This window comes from Rattus norvegicus, chromosome 4, assembly GCF_036323735.1.
Source record: "Rattus norvegicus strain BN/NHsdMcwi chromosome 4, GRCr8, whole genome shotgun sequence".
NCBI classification, from domain to species: domain Eukaryota; kingdom Metazoa; phylum Chordata; class Mammalia; order Rodentia; family Muridae; genus Rattus; species Rattus norvegicus.
The window spans coordinates 147,836,590-147,859,908 of record NC_086022.1 but is presented as its reverse complement, the minus strand read 5'-3'; the positions used below and the strand labels follow the sequence as shown (position 1 = coordinate 147,859,908).

General features: G+C 42.4%; 1 protein-coding gene and 1 non-coding gene across 16 annotated transcripts in view; both read right to left on the bottom strand.

Annotated features, from left to right (window-relative positions):
• Positions 1–3,123: 3,123 nt before the first annotated feature.
• Positions 3,124–3,197, bottom strand: Trnap-agg26 (transfer RNA proline (anticodon AGG) 26). The gene has a single exon. It is a non-coding gene; the product is annotated as a tRNA-Pro (tRNA).
• A 6,042-nt stretch (positions 3,198–9,239) lies between these two features.
• Positions 9,240–23,319, bottom strand: part of Setd5 (SET domain containing 5) — a 77,715-nt gene continuing 63,635 nt past the window's right edge. For 13 of the 15 annotated variants that reach the window (XM_006237012.5, XM_006237016.4, XM_039107397.1 and 10 more), the window contains 6 exons: positions 21,970–22,217; positions 17,875–18,345; positions 14,100–14,398; positions 12,795–12,928; positions 12,293–12,381; positions 9,240–11,829 (listed from right to left, as the gene is read on the bottom strand). In XM_006237012.5, the coding sequence (XP_006237074.1) occupies positions 11,221–11,829; positions 12,293–12,381; positions 12,795–12,928; positions 14,100–14,398; positions 17,875–18,345; positions 21,970–22,217 (1,850 nt within the window). In that variant the 3' untranslated portion in view covers positions 9,240–11,220. Of the gene's footprint in view, positions 11,830–12,292; positions 12,382–12,794; positions 12,929–14,099; positions 14,399–17,874; positions 18,346–21,969; positions 22,218–23,319 lie in introns of those variants that run through there. The other 2 variants (NM_001106614.2, XM_039107401.2) reach the window with 2 other exon arrangements.

Sequence of the window (23,319 nt, the reverse complement as noted above, 5' to 3'; positions counted from 1 at the left end):
CTCAGCATCATTGTTTTCTATGTTCCTACTAGGATGGCTGGCTGAGCCTCACTTAAAACATTCAACTGCTTTTCTTCTCTCTTTCTTTTCTTCCTTCCTTCCTTAAAAAGATTTATTTTGTGTATGTGAGAACACTGTTGCTGTCTTCAAACACACCAGAACAGGGCATCAGATCCCATTACAGATGAGGTTGTGAGCCACCATGTGGTTGCTGGGAACTGAACTCAGGACCTGTAAAAGAGCAGTCAATGCTCTTGACCACTGAACCACCTCTCCAACTCAACTGCTTTTTCTTAATTTCTTTCTTTCTTTTTTCTTTTTTTAAGATTTATTTATTTATTATATATACACTATTCTGCTGGAATACAAGCCCATAGGCCAGAAGAGGGCACCAAGATCACATTACAGGTGGTTGTGAGCTACCATGTGGTTGCTGGGAATTGAACTCAGGACCTTTTGAACAATAAGTGCTCTCAACCACTGAGCTATCTCTCCAGCCCTCAATTGCTTTTCTAATCCACAGTCCTGAAGTCTACATCCCTCAAAACGGAGGCATGGTCAAGCCTACCCTGGTATCAAATTGTCTTGTTTTGGGTTTTATTGCCACACCATGGCATGGCAACTCTATAAAGGAAGTATTTTAATTGAGGCTGGCTTATACTTTCAGAGGATTAGTCCATAATTATCAAGGCGGGAAACATGATATCATGCAGGCAGATATAGTGTTAGAGGAGTTGAGAGTTCTACATCCTGATCCAAAGGCAGGAGAAAAATACAGTGTGCCACACTGGGTGTAGCTTGAGCATAGGAGACTAACAAAGCCCACCCCACAGCAACATACTTCTTTCAACAAGGCCACACCTACTCCAACAAGGCCATACCTCATAATAGCGCCACTCCCTAGGGGCCAAGCATTCAAACAGCTGAGTCATAGACAAGGAGGCCATACCCATTCAAACCACCACTATCAGCCATCAAGGAAATGTCCAATAGACCATGCCCACAGGTCAGTCTGATAGTGGCAACTCCTCAGCTAAGGCTCCCTCTTCTCAGGTGACTCTAGTGTGTTAAAGTTGACAAAAATTAATCACGTATGTATTTTTTCCTAATTTGTAGCTTCAATTATCTTAGGACAGTTTTCTTCAATGGCAGCTTTTGTTGTTCTAGCGTCTCTTTGGTGCTTCTGTTCAAATGCCCAGGACACATACAATGGTATCTGTGCTAGCTATCGTTAGTACTGTCATTTAAACAAGCTTTATTTAAAGCAGTTTTAAATTCGTGGCGAAGACGATGGGAAATGGTCCTCATATTCCTAACCCAATGCAGAGCCATCCCCATCAGAGAGCTTCCTGAACAGATGTGGTGGTTGGAATATGCTTGGCTCAGGGAGTGGCCCTATTAGGAAGTGTGGCAATGTTGGAAGAAGTGTGTCACTGTTGGGGTGGGCTTTGGAGTTCTCATCCTATACTCAGGCTCTACCCATTTTGGAAGAAAGCTTGCTCCTAGCTGCCTGAGGATGCCAGTCTTTCCTGGCTGTCTTCGGATCAAAACGCAGAGCTCTCAGCTCCTTTTCCAGCACTATGTCTGCCTGTAGGCTGCCAGACTTCCTGCCATGATGATAATGGACTAAACCTCTGAATTGTAAGCCAGCCCTGATTAAATGTTTGTCTTTATAAGAGTTATTTTGGCCATGGTGTCACTTCACAGCTGGAAACCCTAACTAAGATAACAGGACTACTCAGCTCACGTGCTATGACTGATAAGCCTACACTAACCTTTTATTATTACATGAAGTCAACAGTTCACGTTAGGACTTCATGTCTTACATCCCATGAATATTGAGAAAGGTATGACACATATCCACTTGTGCATCAAACAAACAGTTTCACTTCCCCCAAACTACTCTCATCTCTCCCTGTCTCTCAACACCTCATCTTTTCACTGCCAATGCACCTTTCCCAGAATATCATAGATGGAACCGGACACTGTAGCTTTTCAGATTAGCTTCTTTCACACAGTAAAATCCCAGCCCTTGGGAGCAGAAGCAGGTGGATCTCTGAGTTCAAGGCCAGCCTGGTCTACAGAATGAGTTCCAGGATATCCAGGGCTTTATAGAGAAACCAGTCTTGAAAAACAAACACATTTAAGGATCTTCTCTGCATATGACTTCTAACAGATCATGTCTTCTTCCTGGAACTTGAGGTATGATTAAGAAACTACATATTCTAAATATGTTTTACATACATATACAGTCTGAGAGTTAACACATTCATCACATTTCTTATTTTATTTTTGTGGTGAGAACATTCTAAGTCCCCTCCCTAAAACAAATTCCAAGCCTCCATTTGTATACTGGGTCTGGATAACCTACTTATATTGTCTGTTGACCTCTGGCAACCACCCTTCTGCTTCTGACTTTGACTTTTAGACTCCACATGTAAGTGAACTCATGCAATGTTTGTCTGTGGCTGGCTTTTTTCACTTAACACGCTGTTCTAATAGGTAGGATTTCCGATTTGAAAGACTGAACATTGCTATGATCCCTTTCTCTTTTGTATAGACCTTCACCTAGCCAACTTTATTATGTTCTTTCTGATGCAAATGGAAATTTTATTTCTTCTGTGGGTTAAGTTACTGTGTAGAAATGTAACTTATGGGCTGGAAAGATGGCTCAGTGGTTAAGAGCACTGACTGTTCTTCCAGAGGTTCTGAGTTCAAATCCCAACAATCAAATGGTAGCTCACAACCATCTATAATGGAATCTGATGCCCTCTTCTGGTATGCCTGAAGACAGCAACAGTGTACTCATATAAATAAAATAATCTTTTTTTTTTCTTTCTTTTTTTCTTTTATTTTTTTCGGAGCTGGGGACCGAACCCAGGGCCTTGTGCCCTACCACTGAGCTAAATCCCCAACCCCTAAATAAAATAATCGTAAAAGAAAACGTAACTTATTTTTGTAAGTTGGTTTGTTTTTGTTTAGACAGGGTCTCATGTAGCCCAGGCTTGCCTCAAACTTGCTTTGTAGCTCAGGATCACTGTGAACTGCTTCCCTCTCCCAATTTTTGGATCACAGGCTCATATAACTTTGATTTTGTATCTTTTTTTTTTTTTTTTTTTTTTTTTTGGGAGCTGGGGATCGAACCCAGGGCCTCGCGCTTCCTAGGCAAGCGCTCTACCACTGAGCTAAATCCCCAACCCCTTGATTTTGTATCTTATTACTTCATTGTATTTGTAAATCTTGACACCAGGCTGGAGAGATGGCTCAGGAGTTAAGAGCACTGACTGCTCTTCCAGAGGTCCTGAGTTCAAATACCAGCAACCACATGGTGGCTCACAACCATCTGTAATGAGAACTGATGCCCACTTCTGGTGTGTCTTAAGACAGCTACAGTGTACTTACATGTAATAAATAAATAAATCTTAAAAAAAAAGATTTAAAAAAAAACCCAAAAAACCTGACACCATTTTGTTGAATCTTTAGAGGTTTCTGTATATAAGGTCAGATCACCCTCTCTGCACCAATATGTAGTCCAGGTTGGCCCACAACTCAAGATCCTTCTCACTTAGCCTTCCAAGTGCTCAGATTATGAGTGTTTATTGGTGTGCTTATGTTGAGCATAACATAAACCCCACTTGATTGGGATGCATTATTATTCTACTAATATACTGAATCCAGCTTGCAAACGCCTCACTTGGTATGGGAAGATGATGCATTTTCCAGGAAATTGACATAATTACAAAGTAAATGCCCTCCAGAAACGAGCCTGTGTTAGCCTCCCTGGGATTTATTTTTCTTAGTTATTCTGTATGTGCACAGTGGTACTTCATGGCTTTAGTTTCCAAGTCTCTCAGGATGTATGCTGAACACCTTTCCATACATGTTACTTGCCATGTGCATATACAGTGTTTGTTCCGATCTTTTGCCTGTTTTAGTTTTGTTTTTCGAGACAGGGTTTCTCTGTATAGACCTGGCTGTCCTGGAACTCACTTCTTAGACCAGGCTGACCTCAAACCCAGTGATCTGCCTGTCTCTGCCTCCCCAAGTGCGGGAAATAAAGGTGTGCACCACCACTGCCTGGCTTATCTTTGCCTGTTTTTAAAGAGGAATGCTTTTTCCCTGTTTGGTTTAGGTTTCTTTGTTCATTTTGGATTAACAGCCCTTTATCAGATAGCTTTTGCAATTCTATTTTCCCATAGTTCCTGGACAATGTCTGCTTCAGAGAACATGTTTTGTGAAGTCCATCTTGACAGTCATTTTTTTCATGGTTCACATCACTTACTGATTTAAAGCTACCTTCAGATTGGAGAGATGGTTTAGTGAGGTTAGGCACTTGCTGCCTACTCTGATGATCTCAGGTCAATCCTTGGGATCCACACGGTGGAAGGAGGGAACCGACTTTTGCCAACTCATCTTCTGACCTCCACATGTGCACAGCGGACATACATGGACATACATGTGTGCACACACACAGCAGAGAGAAATGTGGAAAATAGCCACAGTTATGTAAGGTTTCCCGATCTCGTTTCCACCTCTGCAGTGTGAGCTTTGCAGGTGTGCGCCCCCATACCCAGCTCTCCTCTTTTTTAGATTGATGCAGTTATCGCAGAACCATTTGGTGAGACAACTGTCTCTTCTTTGCTTTACATCTTTTTAAAGGTCAGACGAGCACACTCGTGATGACTTCTGGCTTCTGTCCTGTTCAGTGATCAATCTGCCAACTGTTTCATACTAACTCATACCAACGAACGCCATCATTTTTATAGGTGATAAAGTTAGGTCGTAGATGGCCAGAAATAACCTGCCAGAGCCTAACTTAGACTGCACTGATTAATCTATAGGATAGAAAAACTGCCATCTCCACCACACTCTGCCACTCTACCACTGTACACAAAACACCTTATCCCGCCAGTACATGAATTCTTTGATTTCTTTACCCATATCTTATGATCCCATGGATCTTCTATCTCCTAGTCGGACTTCTACCTACACATTTAATTTTATAAAAGAATGTAATTTAAGTGTATAGGTGATATTCTCCAAGACCTTCAGTGAAGTTCTTGAAGTTACAGATGATACTGGATATCCAGATGCTCCTCAAGTTAGGAGAGCTTAACTTAGGGCTTTAACTTCACAACATTAAACAACTATCCCATTCTTCATTTTCAGATGGCATTAAATTACACTAGGCAGGGGTTGGGGATGTAGCTCAGTGGTAGAGTGCTTGCCTAGCAAGCGCAAGGCCCTGGGTTCGGTCCCCAGCTCTGAAAAAAAGAAAAAAGAAAAAAAATTACACTAGGCATCTGACACTTAAGGCTAATGTGAACATCCTGAGAAGGGCTATGGTAGGTTAGGGTGACCTATGATGATCATTTGGTTAAGGGTATTAATAACATTTGACTTACACTACTTTCAACTTATATGTATGGGAAATTTCCCTGCATACTCTTTCTGTGTACTGCAGACTTGAAATACCCACAGAGGCCAGAAGAGGACGTCAGACTGCCTGGGAGTTACAAATGGTTACGTGTCGCTGCCCAAGTGCTAAGAATTGAACTGGGGTCCCTTAGAAGAGAAGTGCTCTTAACCTCTGAGCTGTTACTCCTTTTAATAGGAGTTAAGTTTGCTTACACTTGGAGAAAGGAGGCATGATATGACAAGATTTCCTCTCAAATTTGGGGGTACTCTCCTTTTTGGAATGTGTGTAAAGAACTTATAAAATATACAGCCTAAAAATCTGAGTAGTGGGAAAGCCAGCAGTCGGGTGATTTCTAGTAACAGTTTGGGCCCACAGTTTTCACATTTTCCTTGGTAGCAGTAAAATTTCAAAAAAAAAAAAAAAAAAAAAAAGATGGATCTTTCTAAATTTTAATTTAAAAATTAGAAATGTGGGTTGGGGATTTAGCTCAGTGGTAGAGCGCTTGCCTAGCGAGCGCAAGGCCCTGGGTTCGGTCCCCAGTTCCGAAAAAAAAAAAAAAGAAAAAAAAAAAAACCAAAACAAACAAACAAAAAATTAGAAATGTGAATCCTCATTACATGTTACTAAAATGTCCATGATGACCGATGACATGGGCAGTAGGGCTAGGCCAGTGTTAGGAATGTGTGTGGCTCCACCATGAGACTAGTTTACACCATTAATATTGCTCAGCTTTGGGACTGGAGAGATGGCTCAGCCAATAAGAGCCCAGGCTGCTCTTGAGGATCAGAGTTCAATTCCAAACACACACATGGTAGCTCACAACTGTCTGTAACTCCAGTTCTAAGTGATCCTGTCCTCTTTTGGTCAGCACACACAGAACAGGGACACACGCTCACACATGCATGCACAGATATTTAAAGCTCAGCTTCAACTTTTACCATGAGAAACAGGGCATCCGGTAACACAGGTGGCACTCGATAACAGCAGATACACCAATTGCCAATAAGAAGAGAACTGTTCTACCTTCTGATTTTGCATACAGAAGGTAAGCTGTCAGTGATTAAGTAAAAACACCTTTCATGTCTGTTAGGAAACACATTTATTCACAACAGAAGCCATGAAGCATGCCTCAACACTGCATTTCAGGTCTCATTTTCACCTTCCAGGGTCTGGCCTGATTCTTTCACAAAATTATGATAAATGCTACAATGAACGCTTGTTTTAAAGAGAGAACAATAACTTATTTTCCTCTTACCTGTGAGGCAGAATTAAGTGGTGGATTGTGACAGGTTATTTTATATATTCCTTGAACATCCACTCCAAGATACCCTAGGAATCCTTAGCTTCTAAGTACTTTAGGAACAATACGGTTACCATGTTTGAATATCTTACACATCAAAACACAGCTGGTTAGAGGCACTGAGTAAACTTCTGCCAATCAAATCCACTGCCAATTTCCTGCTGTGTAACTGCAATTTACACAGCAGTACCTGATTTCAGGTATTTCTTTATCTCTAGCACTGACATCTTAACAGGTGAGGGTTCTCTAGAGTATCAGGGTTATAGAATGAACCTCTTATAGAAAGAAAGGGAATTTATTAAAATGACTTACGGATAAAGTCCAGCTAACCCAACAGAAAGTCCAAGAATCCAGTAGTTGCACACTCCACATGGCTGGATGTCTCAGCAGGTCTTCAGTGTACCCTGGACTCTTGAAGAAGTAGGCTCTAGTGTCAGTCAAAGAATGGATCTGCTAGCAAGGCAAGGGCAAGTAGGCAAAGAACAAAGCTACCTTCTTCTATATCCTTACAAGCTTCTGGCAGAATGTATTGCTTGTATTAAAGATTAAAGGTATGTCTTCCTGCCTTAAGTTCCAGATTAAAGACATGCCAATTAAAAGGTGTTCCTTCCTACCTCAAAGATCTGGATTAGAAGTAGATATTCCTTCTTCAAAATAAAAGCCTCTCACAAGTGTGCCCTCCAATTTTGGATTTAGATAATCCCAGATGTAGCTAGGCTGACAACCAAGACTAGCCATCACAACAGCCACTGCACTGTTCGCTCAGATTGCTGCTATTGTCTGGAAACTGTTTTCTCAGTCTATTACTTTTTCCCTTGACAGGATCAAGACAATCTTAGCGAGTCACTGTAAGAAAACAACAACCAGGGTTGGGGATTTAGCTCAGTGGTAGAGCGCTTGCCTAGCAAGCACAAGGTCCTGGGTTCGGTCCCCAGCTCCAGGAAAAAAAAAAAAAAAAAAAAACAACCAGTAAAACATACTGGTAGATCATGCCACTTCTCCCCACTGCTGGGAATATGGACCCTCATTTAGGGGACCATAAGCTACAATCTACAAACCACATCTGATTTGCCACATACCTGTTTCTAGAAGTGCTGGTCACATACTGTTTACAGTTCCCAAGAGCTGAGTAAGGTAACAAATACCACGGCTTCCCCCATCTGCTCTAGTCCACCAGTAACTGGACTTTCAGCCAGCCCCTTTGCAGCTCCATCTCAATCTAACCTTCCCTGATGGAGCTTACATTTTCTGAAGGAAGTGGCATTACTAGAGTCCCCCACTCCCCAGACAGTAAGGTCTCAAGTTTCAGTGTCAACTCCTTGGAGACTTTTCCTGACCTAACAAATAAGCATGGCCCTTTCAACCACAGTGACCTGTCCAGAAAACACTGAGGTGGTTTCTTTCTTTCTTTCTTTTTTTGGTTTTTTTTCGGAGCTGGGGACCGAACCCAGGGCCTTGCACTTCCTAGGCAAGCGCTCTACCACTGAGCTAAATCCCCAACCCCACTGAGGTGGTTTCTAATGGGGAGAAAGTACATACCTTAAATCACCTAGTTTTTTGGCTCTGTAGTGTGACATTGTGGTTTACAAGTGTGTTGTAGGCCTCACAGATAGCTATCCCAGGATACATGTAGCACGCAGGGGCTTGGACGATCCTAGCTTTGTTAGCACCATCTAATAGCACCAGTCAGTAGCCAGAATGCTTTCCTTTCTTCTATTTGGCCTAAGCACGGTCCTGACCAAGGTCACAGAGCTGCTTCCCAGCCAGTTTCACCTGGTATTATTGGCCTTGATACTTACCATTGAAGACAAGTGTTGTTTCTTTTTCATGCAGGCTCAGTGTCAGGGGATTGCTTGTTTGTCCTGGGGTGCTTTTCCAAGGTATTTGGGGGTGCTTCAGTGTCTTGGGCTGCTGAGAGGCAGGTGACAGTTGGTGACAGTTGGCTTATTTAGACTGGGGTGTCCTCCAGTGATATGCACTTAGTTCCAAAGCTGCTGTTGGGGTTTGGAAAGAGTGGGTACTTCCACCTAATGCTTTTGGTGTCACCATGGGTAAAAACAAGTGTAATAAACTCGAAGTGTATATTAAAATTACACACTAGTGTTTCTCTCTCCCCTACACATAAGTTCTAGGAGAGAAAAGATCTTGCTTTGTTCTGACACATTTCCATTTTAATCAGCATGATATCCCTTTACCACGAATAATGGCTGGCATTGCCTTTAAATGAGAAACACCAATGTATAGCTGCTGAGTAAATTACAAACACCAGGACACTATTTCAAGTCAAGTCAGCTTCCAGAGGTGTGTTCTAACAGTGCAGGTTTGCATCAACACTGGCCTGGTGTCAATCACAGATGGCCAGAGGAGGGAAGACAAGTCGGGATTTCTGGTCCCATTCTAGGCAGAACTCCACTAACAGCAACCCAGGACAAGGATCCACCCTGTCTTTGGTCAGGAAAGGTTAAAGCAGGGAAAGTGATGTTGCAGAACTGAACAAATACATTCTTAACATTATGATGATTATGGTTAAGAATTTTATTATCAAAATTATTACATCTCTTGTGAAAGTTCAAATGTTACAGCAAGGTGTAAACACTCCACTTGAGGAAGAAGCGGTGCTCCTTCCCTTCCAAGAGCCCCCCTCCCCCCACCCTCCCCCCCAGAGGTCTGGTCTTGACAGCACCCTGCCCACACAGAGTGGCTGGGGTCTCTGCACGTGCCAGGCAGGGTGAGGGCCGCCTGCCCGCTGGCCTCTCCCTTCGGCTTTTAGCCAATGGGAGAATGCAAACCCCAGCCCAAATGGAGAGACATTTACATACGTTTTATATAATATACAAAGAAACCGGCATCCCAGGCAACATGATTTCCACTCCCAATGCTCTCCCAGACTGATGGGTTTGTAGGGAAAACAACAAAAAAGTACTATGCTGAAGGTTCAGCATTAAAAACAAATAAAAACAAATAAAACCAAAACAAAAAAAATTCTCCCCTCATTTGAGCAAACACCTGATTTCAATTTTGAAAAGTGAAATTTTGTAACAGTCACACACAAAGAGAGAAGACTGTGCATATGATAGTTGTAGGTCAGGGCAGAAAGAAGGAGATGAAAGAGTCTAGGGAATGGGAAAGAAAACAATTAGAGGTAAGGAGGGAGACTCACAGTATATCTTGTCCAAAAGAAGTACGGTCCACTGCAGCACCAGGGATCACACTGTCATACACTCACTACCCTACCATGGTTATAGCTGAATACAAAATTAGATAAATAAAAACACGCCAGGTATTACAGTAAACAAGTGAAAGAAATAAGCTGGCAACCATATGGAATTTAAAAAGATTGTGTACCCCACCTGGGCTGGCTTCAGGGCTCCTCCAGGGGTGTACAACAGGCACAATGCACTGATGGGGAGAAGCCAGTCTGCTCTTTGTCTCTCATACAGAACAGTGTTAGGGGTATGGGTGACTTGTTAACTCTCTCACCTGCCCACTGTCATATAAGCATCCCCCATAGAAACGTGGGGCAGGCCCCACACACAATCACAGCCCTGTCGGTGCCACTCCGCAACCCTATCTGTCCCATTCTTACCCTGCAGTCATGAGTGCATGCTTTTCAGTCATGGAGGCCATCCTGCTCTTAGGACAGCAACTCCTGATTAACTGGGAATAGGAAAACTAAAATCCAAAGATTACCCAGACCACTGGATGCTTCCTAAAGTGGCCTGCCTCACTTCTCTACTTACTTCACAGGGTAATCACTAAGCTGTGAAACAACTTGGAAAGGAGGAGTGGATGGTAACAGCTGGAGCCCAGTCCATCCCAAATCTGCTCCCAAATACCCAGGAGCTCCTCCTCTCAGAGAGCCAGGCAAGCCTCAGTCAGAGTAGGCACCCAGCATTCCTCACCCTGCCCATTTCCTGGTGGCTATAAGACAAAGGTAGGGCACACTCCAGGTGGACACACCTTGACCATGCATCTGCTTTAGGAATGGTTGTCTCACAGTGGACATTTACATACCTACCTTTTTTTTTCTTAAGTGCATAAAACCCTAACACTACTCGGATGGCTTGGGGCTTTAAGATTGGCTCTTCCCACTTTTTTCTTTTGAAAAGAAAAAAAAATTATTATTTTTTTTTATTGAAAAAGATGTCCTTACTGCACAAGTGACTACAGGCTACAGGCAAGGATGGGAGACATAGGCTTCAACACAAGTCATTGCACTTAGAACCGTCGTTACTAACCGAAACACCATCTGCTTGTTAACAATGTACCCTTAACAGCAGGGAGAAACTTCTTCATAGTCTCTGCTTCAGACAAGATTTACATCTTTCTCCAAGGCCAGAGGCCAGTCATGACCACAAGTCTCATTTCTTGCTGACCAGACCCATTCCTCTGGCACCTTGTACCCCTCTTCCCCAGCAATATGCTCGGCCTTGATTCCAGAGGCAGCTGGAAGGAAGCAGCTATGGGCCCATTAAGTTCAGTTTGCCCATATCCAGAAGCCCTAGGAAAGTCCTGTCTGAGTCTTGACTCCTGACCCTTGCAATGGCTGGAGTCGGTACTGGTGTACACCCCCACTCCCACGATGTGGGTAGTGCTGTGAACTGGAAACCGCAGATACCCTGGAGGCCTGGTAGGCAGCTGACTGCCCAGCACTGGGCAGACTGATAGTCCGTAAGTCTGATGGCAATGACGACCTAGAGTTCTGAGGAAAGGAGGTGGAACTCAGAGTTCCTGTGCTGGACTGAGAAACCGAGTCTGAGGTCGGTGAGTCTGAGGGGCCCTGTGGGGTAGGGCTAGCAGCACTCGAAGAACAGCTCCTCCTTGGAAGATTGCTGCCAGTGCTGTTTCCAGAATGCGGCTGGCTGCTGTAATACCCTGGAGTCCCCGTAAATGGGGCCAACGAGTCTGTAGACACAGGGTGGGCAGGGCTGGGGTAGGACGTGGAAGAGAGGGATGATTCCGAAGAACCATGAGAGGGAGGGTTTCCAGGTCTCAGTGCAGTAGTTCGATAACTGTATCCTGGAGATTGGGTGGGATGTCCTCTAAAGGGGGACGAACTCTGCTGAAGGAGGCTTTGTGATTCTGTCCTCGGACTGTCACACTGCAGGAGCTTAACAGAGTTGGGAGGAAAGCATAAGGAGGTTAACTCTGTCCCTTCAATAACTTGAAGTGCTCGTAACATTCTACTTTGACTCTGAACATTAGCATGTATGTGCTGTAACAGTAACATGGAGGAGAGAGGATAACCAGTAGGAAAACATTCTTTCCTTCCACTGTGTGGGTTCTGGGGATTAAACTCAGGTCATCAGGCTTGATAGCAACTGCCTTTACTCACTGAGCCATCTCATTAGCCCGCTCCTCCCCCCAAACATTTTAATGGGTACCAGAAGCAGTACCAAATGGCAGTCTCTGATTAACGCATTTGCTTTACTGAGATCCCTGAGGTAAGCAGATGACTTACAGGGCTGCACTACGCACATGTTAGCAGCTGACAGTGTTATCACGACTATGCACACAGCATCTAAACTCCACAGGCACTTCTCTCTCTAGAGCCCAGAAGTTTCTTGACTTACCTGGTAGCTATATCTGGATGGGCTGTAAACAGTTGCTCCTTTAGAGAGTGCTGAGCTTAATGGCTCTGGGCCTTCTCCATCTGCAGGGTCTGGAAGGCATTACAAGAGTTAACTTGACTTCTTAGAATACATAGGAAATATATATCATTCAGTCAAATCATCAATACATGCTGATCTCTGTGAAAAAATGAGCGCAGCATGCCAGAAGGGCAAAGTAAGTGGTTAATTATGCGCTAAATTTTAAATGCCTCATCTTATTCTCGTCTCCTTCTTTCTCTTCATCCTTCATGAAGGTGGAGCTCCGCAACATTGGAGATGAGAGTTACAGAAAAGTATCCCTTGGGAAGAGAGCAGACAAAGAGCAAGCAATGCTAGATCTCGTGTATACTGTAGCCCAAAGAGTAAGACTGAACTGGAAGCTAGCATAAAGCAGAACCCAAGTATGTCAGAAACTGATTCACTTTATCCCAACATTTGCTGTGAACTGCAGACCTTCGCTCACCTGACTCTTTCTCTGTGATGTTGCTCTCCCACGTGGGAGATGGCTCTCCCTTTTGGGCAACTCTCACACTGCTTCGAAGAACCTTAGGGATGCTACCTCCTTCTCGGAGTCGTTCAACTGATGTAGGAACCATCCTGCAAAGGTACCAGAGTGTAAGTTTAAGCCACGGGAATAGAGGGTCAAGAGTCTGAAACAAACAACCATGATAAACATGGTGCAGCACAGACTCTTAAACCATCCTCACATTATTTTCTTCAGGACCTACTGAAAACAAGGCATTACCTCTGCTTCAAACGAGGTAATGTGTACAAGGAGGGGCAGTGAGAAAGCAATCTGGGAAAAGTAGAATAAAGATATTAACTTCTTTTAAACTCTCTTTGAATGTGAAATTCTTCCTCTGAAGACTTTTAGACTTTAGGATTTTTAGAGATTAATAAATATAATACTTTGGGACCTGTGTCGTCTTCCCCAGGGTCACTGTAAGATCCCATGCTCAAGGATCCCTGGAGCTTACTGGCTCTGGATTAATCAATGAGCTCCAGGTTCAGTGAGAGATCCTGTCTCATAAAATAAGGTGGGCTTGAGGCTCCAAATGTATAGCTATCCCACCTCTGAAAAAAGAACAGAACGAGTGCTGTACCCTTAGCTGTGATACATATGTATAATCCTAGCACTCAGAAAGCAGAGGCAGGTGGATCAAAGAGTTCAAGGCCAGTCTGGGCTACAGAGACCTTGCTTCAAAAATTACAAAAGAAAAAACAAAGCAAAACTATCTCATTCAATCCTGAGAACTTGTCATGAATATTGCTGATTTTTCATATCTTCTAAACGAGACAAGTCTTTTCAGAGCATCTTGCTGCTCTGTATATACTAGCAGCATGGGACAGTTCCTTTTGAATTAGAGGAGCCTAGACTTGGCAAGATGGTTCAGTGGTAAAGGTCAAGTCTAAAGATCCGAGTTCAACCTCCAGAACCAACATAGTGGCAGGGAAGAACAGATTCCTTTGAGTGTTCTCAACCTCCATATGCATGTATGAGTGACAAAGGGCGGGGGTGGTGGTGGTGAGGCTAATTTGACTGGACTGTTTACTTACCTTTCATCTAAATTAAACAGCATATGGACACTCAAAACCTCACAGTTCAGTAAGACTCTGAAGGGTGAGAATGTGGTTTATACTAACTAGCTGAACAGGACAGATTGCCTGCCTGTCTCAGATAAGTGCTCCAGAAGTTTTAGGTAAAACTGGAAATGAATGTATACCTGAATTTAATTATAAATTAAATTATAATTAAATATAAACTTACCATCTACTGCTGATGTTTTCTTGAGGTCTGCAGTGAGAGGAAGAAGTGCCCCTGGAATCTGATGGGCTTACCGCCTCCAAATGTGATGTAGAGGAATGAGATGGGGAAAACTTTTTGTGAGGGGATGAGGGGGTTCGGGCTGAGGATCCCTGCACACCATGGGCACCAGTGTCAGAAACAGAATTACTGCTGCCTTGCCCAGCTCCTGAAGACTTGCTTTTGCTCTGTGAAGAGTCACTTCCCCCACCAGAATTCTCCTTAGCTTCTTGTTTCCTTTTGCGGTACTCTAGCAAGGACACCTAGATGGGAAAAACAAACAGTATCATTTGGCTTACGACCAAAAGAAAAGATGGAGTCCAGGGTAAAGCAGTAGCAAGACATGCAAACAAAGCAGGCATCAACTATGACAACCTTTAATGTATTTTAAAACTCTCTGTCTGCGCATGCTGAATGCAGGTGCCTGAGTTGGAATACTCCCAGAGTTAGAGATACAGGCAACTGTGAACCATCTGATGTGGGTATTGGGAACCGAACTCTGATCCTCTGTATCAGCAGTATGTCCTCTTAATTACTGAGGGGTCTTTCCAGTCCATATAGAACAACCTTTTTCAGGTATAAAAGGGATCTGAGCAGTGCTACAGATTTAAGCCAATCAGAAAGTAGTGAGGACAAAAGAATATTCTAAACGTTATTTTTGAACAACAGTGCTCAAACAGAGTATATCATTTTACTTTCTTCAGAGAAACTTGTGAGATTACTATGGGGGCATCTATAAGAAGTAGGGAAGAAAAACAGAATGCTTTTGTATCCTGGAAAAAAGTTCTTGTCCTTAGAAACACATACTCCATCAAGAACAAACAAAAATAAACCACAATAAATAAGGTTCCACCAAGAAGAAAAAGCCAGTATTTCAGGGTTCTTCATAATATTCAAATTTTGAAGACATACAATGGGATTTAAGACTATCTGTATTACCTATAAGGGAATAGAGGTATTAAAGAACTAAAAAAAGAAGAAATTATTTTTGTTGATATACTCCAGCAACGCGTTTATAACCTGGAAATTTTTTCCCAATCCTCAAACCACCTTCTAATATATAATATAGTTTATAATATCTAATATAATTTTTTTCCTGCTATCACAAAAGATCCTTTTCCTATCCATTCACTACTGTATTCTATTGCCAATTAAACCTATTGTAGAACCTTGTTTTTTGGGTAATCTGTAGATTATATTATTCATTCCTTTTTGTGAGACAGGATCTTTGTAGCTCAGGCAGGCATTGGACTTAGGATCTTCCTACCCCAGTCTCCCAGGTCCTGATATCACAGGTATATGATATCAGATATCTGCTTTAGCTAAAATTAGCTTTAATTAAAATTTAATTAAAAAACAAAACCCACTTATTAATTATATGTAGGTCAAAGGACAACCTGGGGAAATGGTGCTTCCCTCTTACTGTGTGTCTTTGGGATCAAACTCAGCTTTCTCAGGCTTGAGAGTATGACCTTATTCACCCACATGTCCGTGCTTCCAGAGGGGGAAGAGGACGTGGGCTGCCCCACAGCTGGAGTGTTTGGTGTTTGTGAGCTGCCGCACATAGGTGTTAGGTCATGGCAGAGCAGTACGTGCTCTTACATGCAGAGCATCTCTCCAGACATCCAGTCCTTAGCTTTTTTTTTTTGTTAACATCTAGTACAAAAATCTGGCATATCACAGGTGCCCAAATATTTTAGAAATATTTCAGAAACAAATTCTAACTTCACCAAATAAAACCAGAAATGAAAATTGTATTTGTCATGTTATGTATTTTCAGTTAGTAACTGTTCTCTTAATCACTGAGGGGTCTTTCCAGTTACTTTTCACATGTAAGGTTTTGAGCCCCCATCATCATCCCTATTGTGTGATAGCGTTTCCTTTCCTATCCAAGGTGCTTTTAATTTGTGCCTAAGTGTAAAATATCACAAAAACAGCAGTAAATAATTTTGTGTGTGCATTTTTACATATAATCTTGGAGAACTTAATAAACTTGGATGATGAACATTGTGCAATTGAAAAAGTCACAAGCCTCTATTTCAATGAGTATATAACTAGTTTCTCTGTGAAACTGTCAATACACAGTATACTCAGCCTTGGTAAGTCCTAACAATAAATACATCCAAGTCGCTATGAATTGAACCCAAAATAGTCCCCAAACAATAATATGTAAGGGATGGGCGGGGGGGGGGGGAGAGTAGAGGGAAGCAGCTGTTAGGTTTTGTGATTTTTAGAAGAGGCATTAGAGGAAGCATTACTTACAAGCCTCAGGCCATGACAAGCTCTCTAAGGCCTGATCTACCCCACTGCTCTCTGCACCTGCTTCCTGGTTCTCCCTGGTATTCTAGCTGTAGTCAACTGTCAGTACCCATCTGCATCCCAGTGCAATGTCACAGACTGACTGTACAGTAACATCTTCCTCTAGATCTGTTGGCTGATTCCTACTCACTGTTTGCAATGTGGTTAAACCTGCCTGCCACCTCTCAATTTCTTTCCCTCAAATAAGCTAAATAAAAGACTTCCTGTTTATTCTTTAAACTATCCTTGTTAAGATGTGAACAACTCCTTTGGAGCAACTACCACTATTGTAATTCAGAATTTACTAATGGTATTTTCTAGTGATTCTGCTCTATTAGAGGCAATCTAATCTAGCATTTAATATTAACAACTAGATCGTGTAACATGGAATTAGAATCAGGATAGTACCCTTGCTCCTTTGTTTATTTGCTGTTGTTCAACAAGTTATTTAACTAGCTTTAGTTTTCTCATGTGCAAGATGGGAAATCCCCTAATTGTACAACCACTGTGATTACAAAATGAATTACTGAAACAAAACATGGGTTCTTATGTGGCTTGTGTTGGCAGGCACCCATGAAGGCCAGAGAGAGTATCAGATCCCCTGGAGCTGAAGTTACAAGCAGTGGTAAACCACCTCACAGGTGCTGGAAACTCAACTTGAGTCTTTTGGAAGAACAGTACATGCTCTTAACTGCTGACCCAGCTCTTTAGCATCTGGCATAGAACTTCTCAATCCTCCTGTCTCAACTTCACAAATGGGTGTGGGGACTACAGATGTGAAGAACTACATCTGTCTGAGAAAATACATCTGATGGTCTTAAAGCTATGTCCAAACTGAGTTCTATGATTAACACATCTTTCAGTATTCTTCTAGTGTGCTAGCCTTTCAGTTGCATACAACAGTTACGTAAAATTTGCTGTGTTTAAAAAGCCTGGGATGGCTTTAGTTTTCTGATCCCACTTGAACCTCCAGAATGCTAGGTTCATAGACATGTGCCCTAGGCCAGGTTGGGTATTTGCTGTACTTATATTTGGGAGGCTGGAGATGGAGACGGAGGTCTTACTCATGCTACACAAGTACTCTTTACTGACTACACTTCAGTCCTGCCGGCTACTCACAACACTTACCAGTTATACTAATAGAGTCTACTCAATTGATAAAGGCTGTGGCTGCCAAGACCGATGACTTGAGTTCAATCCCAGGACCCACATGGTAGAAGCAAAGAATTGATTCCCACAAGTAATCTTCTGACTTCTATATATCTGCCTTTGGCATGGTCATGCCCCCCACTGCCATAAACCAAAGAAGTAAATGTAATTAAATAAAAGAACTAATTTTCACAGGTCATAGCAAAGAGTAGGACAAGTGTTATGCACTGGGGCTTAGAAAGTTCTGAATTATCTGACTAATATTCTTTAAAAGAATAACATGAATACTTACCTTTTTCCTTTGTGGTGGGTTCTGAGGAGCAGATGGGACTCCTTCACAGGTCCTTTCACCACCAGGTGACATGGATCCCCGAGAGAGGTCTTTCATAAAGCCATGTTCATATCTGCTAGAAAAGCCTTCTGCAGGGGAACAATATCCTCCATCTAAATGTAAAGGCTTCCTGTCCCCCACCAAGGGAGACCCTCTATATAGTCCATCTGCTCGAGGCATAGCATTCAAAGGGGAGTAGGCGTACATCAAATTGAACTCTGTCCTAAACGCCTGGTCTGAGTTTCTCAGCAAGGTCTGAGGACCATCTCCACTCCTGCTTGGGAAGCCAGCCTCGGAGGTGGGAGCAACGGAGGGATGAGAAGTCAGGTCAGGATGACTGCAGTTGAGCAGGGAAGGCCTATCACCGCAGCTGTGAGTGCTGGAGTCTGGGTATCCCACTTTTGTCAAATCTAGGTCTTTTCGGTGACAAAGCTGAAAGAATAAAAATCAACAGAGATATGGGACGTGGTAGAAAAGAAAATGGGCATCAGGCAACTGTGCAAATATGGCTACTCTGTTCAGCCTCCACCAGGCTACTAGTCATCTGACAGCATTCTTGGGGGCTCGTAGTGTAGCTAGGGGGCATATCTGAGCGCCAAGCATAAACGCTACAGAAAGGACTTAAGTTGCTGGCTTCTGATGTTATATATTATTAAATTAGTGTCAATGGAAGGTGTGAGGGAAGGTGGAGAAAAGCAGGAGGTAGTTGAACAGCAAAGCATTCTCGGTAGGAGTAGCATTAAAGGTTGCAACCAATCCATTTCTCATTCACTTTTACCTTGAATTATATTTCTCATGGAACTTTCTGTCCTCTGCTATCTATCAATCTATCAAAGAACTGCTAAAGCCTACCGATGAAAAACACGGCAAAGGCTGAAATGCACCAGTGACAATAAAGCCCACCTACTACTGCTTATCCATATCACTTAACACCAAGATTTCCTCTACTAACCAGATCAATTGCCTAAAAAGACAGCTTACATATTTACACCCAACAAGGCACTCCAGAAGAAATGAAGGAAAGCCAAAGAGAGTTTGATTCCCTGAAGAATCTGCTCCTCTATCCCAAAGTCCAAACAGCTGGTCATATACAGAGCTGTCAGGTGAGCCCCAATAATAAATGGCTAACACGATACTGAGACAGTGCCTACTAAAGTCCAGGTTCCTTGTTAGCAGGCAGACGTTATTCATTATGTTAACAATGCTCTCATGCACACAGAATCTACATCCTTTGAAGATTCTCTTCGTTAATGAAACTCTTCAGCCATTCCTTCCCCCAAATGATGACAAAAGCAACCCCACAACATATACACAGCTACTCAATTTCCCATGGTCCTTTTTTACATAAGATTTACTCCACTTGCTATGAATGAGTGGCCGCCCTCCAGCCCAGTACACCCATTCACTCAGATTCCCAGTCCCCCCCCCCCCGCCCCAATTCAGGAGCGGTCTCACGCACTCTCTCAGCTTGCATGTATGACTGAGATAGTATGGTAACTAGCTCAGGTGATAGGGACTTAGGCCTAAGTGCAGGGGAACCCTCAGGGGAAGATTATGTTCTAGGATGGAAAAAGCATCTTGTTATTTATCTTCTTTGGGTCAAGGAGCAAAATAGAAAACAAAGGCAAGCAAGGCTGTTAGCCACATGTTTTTGGGAGGAGGTTGGGAGTGAGGGTGGTTAAGACTGCATAGGGTAAACATTTAACTGCAGAAAGCATATCCACAGACATAGTGATTAGCTAAATGCTTCTTGGTGTCCTGGAAAGGACTTAAGGAAAACTGGTTATGAAGTTTCATGCTGTAAGTTGAACACCTCAAGAAGAACTCAGCAAAGAGGTGAAATGTTAGTGTTAAACTTTTTTCCATTTTAGAGGGCTTACAGTGTTTCCTACGGTGGGGTGCATACCCTACTCCTTATTCTTCCTAAAGGAACTCTGTTTCTTCACCTCATACTCCCTCTGATTATAGTCTTTCTTCATTCTCTTACTAGTTTCAGGCCTATCTAGAGGTATACCTGGGAACTAAGAGGAGAGAGATGGCCAGTTCCTTTAAGTGACAGTTATTCACCTGCACACATCTAGCAGAGTTAAAATCTATTGTACTTTAGGAACCACAAAACAAACAAACAAAAAAACCCCATAGCCTCCCACCCCACCATCATGCATATGTATATTTCTTCTGTGATTTACACAGGACAGGACCTTTAGCTGAGGCAATACCTCTCTAACACATGGGAACTGGAGAGTGAGCTCTTGATAAGATGGTGTGAAGGGCCACAAGAAAGTGATGATAGCAGCTATGACAAGGATTCAGGGTACCAGGCACCAGGGAAAGGGAGGGCTCTCAATGTACAGACTATCAACAATTGTGGCCCAGAAAGCAAACATGGGTGGGCTATGTTATGATAGGATATATGGAGCTGTTTCAGCAAAACAAGGTTTGGACAGTAATGTTTTTCAATGGGGAGTGTGCTGGGTATACAAAGCACTGAGCTCCTGTTTTCCATCTTTTTCTAGATTCTTTCCCCTCATTGTCTTTGACTGTGTACCTCCATCCCCTCAGTTCGAGATATGAACATGTTTCCTACTCAAAAGTTTTTTCCTCTCCATTTGAAGCTGGTTTTACTTTTGACACTTTTTGATATTTCACTGTCACTTTATTTTTCGAAACATTTTTTTGAAATACTATATTAACTTTAGGTGTATAGGCGGTCTGCCTGCCTGTATGCTTGTGTATCACATGCACACAATGCCAGGAAAGGTCAGAAGAGGGCATTAAATCCCCAGAGATGGGAGTAACAGATAGCTGTGAGGAACCATGTGGGTGTTCTGAGAATTAAAAATTGGGTCCTCTGGAACAACAAACAGTGCTCTTTGACCCACTCAAGTCGGGTGCTGGCTATGGAACTCTGGTATTCTGCAAGAGCAGCATAAGCTCTTGACTGTTCAGCTATCTTTAGCCCCTTGTTTTCATGTGTAGAAATTACATTCAGGCTTGGCAAGCAGTGCCTTTACTGCTGAGTTAGCCTGCCTCCTGGTATTTTAACATTATGCTTAGACTGAGAGTCACTAAACCCATGTTCTCTATCTTAAAATATCTTTTATTTACATGCCGTTTATAGTTTTTAATAAAGAATCAAAAATGACACAGAAATATGATAATTTACCTAGAAAAACCAAATGTAACCAGGATGACATTTTTCCACTCAAAGGTTTTCTCTTCAGTAAGTTAATACTGGACTGAGTTAGAAGTAGAGCAGCACATTTTTCTGCTTTTCAGGTGCTGCTAGTGCCTTTAGAACCCAGGTGTTGTTAATCCTTACACAGTCATAAAAGTCTTAAGAGAAGTGTGATCTGTTAGATATTCAACTTTATCAAAGTGAAAGTCAGAGGTTTAGTGGGTAGATCAGGTCCTCTTCCCCCACAAATATCCATTTAATTAAAGCAACATGCAAACGAGTTTTAAAAACACATGCATTAAATTCACACCTGCCACTCGAACTTAAATATCAAAGTGGCTAAGTATAACAATTTTAGAAACAGCTAATACATATATTTCTAATGTAATCCAAGCATTTAATGTGTGTTACCAGTCTCTAGTCTACCTCAGTCCTAATACATTATAACAGGGAGGGGGAAAAATCACCTGGAGTAGGAAAACAAAATGAGGAGCAGCAGCTGATGTGAGCCCACTGTGCAGTCTGAGCTCCCAGGCTTGTGAAATCAAGTGGTACCACAGGCACCCGAACACCTCTTTTGACCAACACAAATAATAAAGATAAAGATCCTGTATGCTTACTACCTATGATTGTTGAGTGAAGGACGAAATGCAAAAAGAAAGCTGAAGAGATCATGGCAGTACTGCTGCTATTCTGGCAAGAACAGGGGCTGCCAAGACAAGAGGTTACCAGCTATCAGCCCACAGTGACTCTAGGTTAATGGGTTTTCATAGAGATGAAGGCAGACAGTTACAAACACCTGAAATGATATATTTGAAATGAAGAGGCATAAACAATGATTTTCATATCAATCACCCCAACAACAAAACCCCAATCACCTCAAACTGCAGAGGAGTGTTGGAACGACTAGCAGTAGTAAGAGATGTGATTGGTGAGAACATGAGGCTGTATCCATTTCGACACTCCTCTTCTCCTGGGTGAGTCTGGCCAGGTGTGGTCAGCTGGGGACTCTTTGAGCCTGAGCTGGGTGGGGGTGGTGTAACTGGAGACAGAGGCCGAAGCAACTTGGTGATATTCTGCTCCATCAGATAGCGAGACTTCCATTTCTTTAATGGGCTCAATAAGTCTGTGAAACACAAAGCTTGAATGAGAGCTGAATCATATCGTACCGGAAGGCTAGGTAGCAAAGGCACTAACCTCTAACCTGCAATGGATCCTACGCCTCACCCCTTTACACAATCTCTGCTAATTAAGTCAAAAGTCTAAATATACTTTTTTGGGGGTGGGACTAGGCGTGAGGTTTTTGAGATAAGGTCTTGCTGTGTAGCCCTGGCTGTCCTGTAACTTGCTTTGTAGATCAGACTGGCCTCTAACTCAGAGATCCGCCGGCCTTTGCCTGGATTATAGGCATTTGTCGCTACTGTCTGGCTGCCTAAACAAACTTCTAAGCACTACCATGAATATAGCTTATGGAGCATTTCGTGTCCCAGAGAACCTCCACGTGAATACAGACAATTTTAATGGTCAATGCCAATGTCAATCTTTTGGAGTGAAATATAAGTTTTCTTCCACTGCATTTTAGAGAATCTTAAACTTGTGCTATGTTGTTAAACCCACTCTCTATTTACTTCTACACTATCACCTGCAAGGTTGCCATACTTATATTGTCTTTTCATATTTATGGATGTACTCTTGCAGCAGCTCTTACAGCAAACACAACTGAGTAGGAGACACACATGATCTGTTATCCTTATCTAACTCCCAGTGTTCAAGTGCTGAACAAACACTAGGAGCTAGAAAAGAAAATGCTTTCTATTAAAAACTTTCCGGGGCTGGGGATTTAGCTCAGTGGTAGAGCGCTTACCTAGGAAGTGCAAGGCCCTGGGTTCGGTTCCCAGCTCCGAAAAAAAAGAACCAAAAAAAACAAAAAAAACAAAAAACAACAACAAAAAAAAAAAAACAACAAAAAAACAAAAAAACTTTCCAACTATTTAAAAAAAAAAGTCCTTCTGATTAGGCTGACTCTGTATTCTTAGGTCCATTTAAAAAAGCAAGTTACTAAAGTTAAGTGACCATATTTTATGTACTGTCACTTTTTTAAGTGGACCTTCAGGATAAAACAAACCTAAGAGAAAAAATATATTTTTGACTAAAAGTGAGCAGTTACAGTTAAAAGATCATTTACTTAGTAGTATGTACTATATATGTACTACATGGCAAAGTTATCT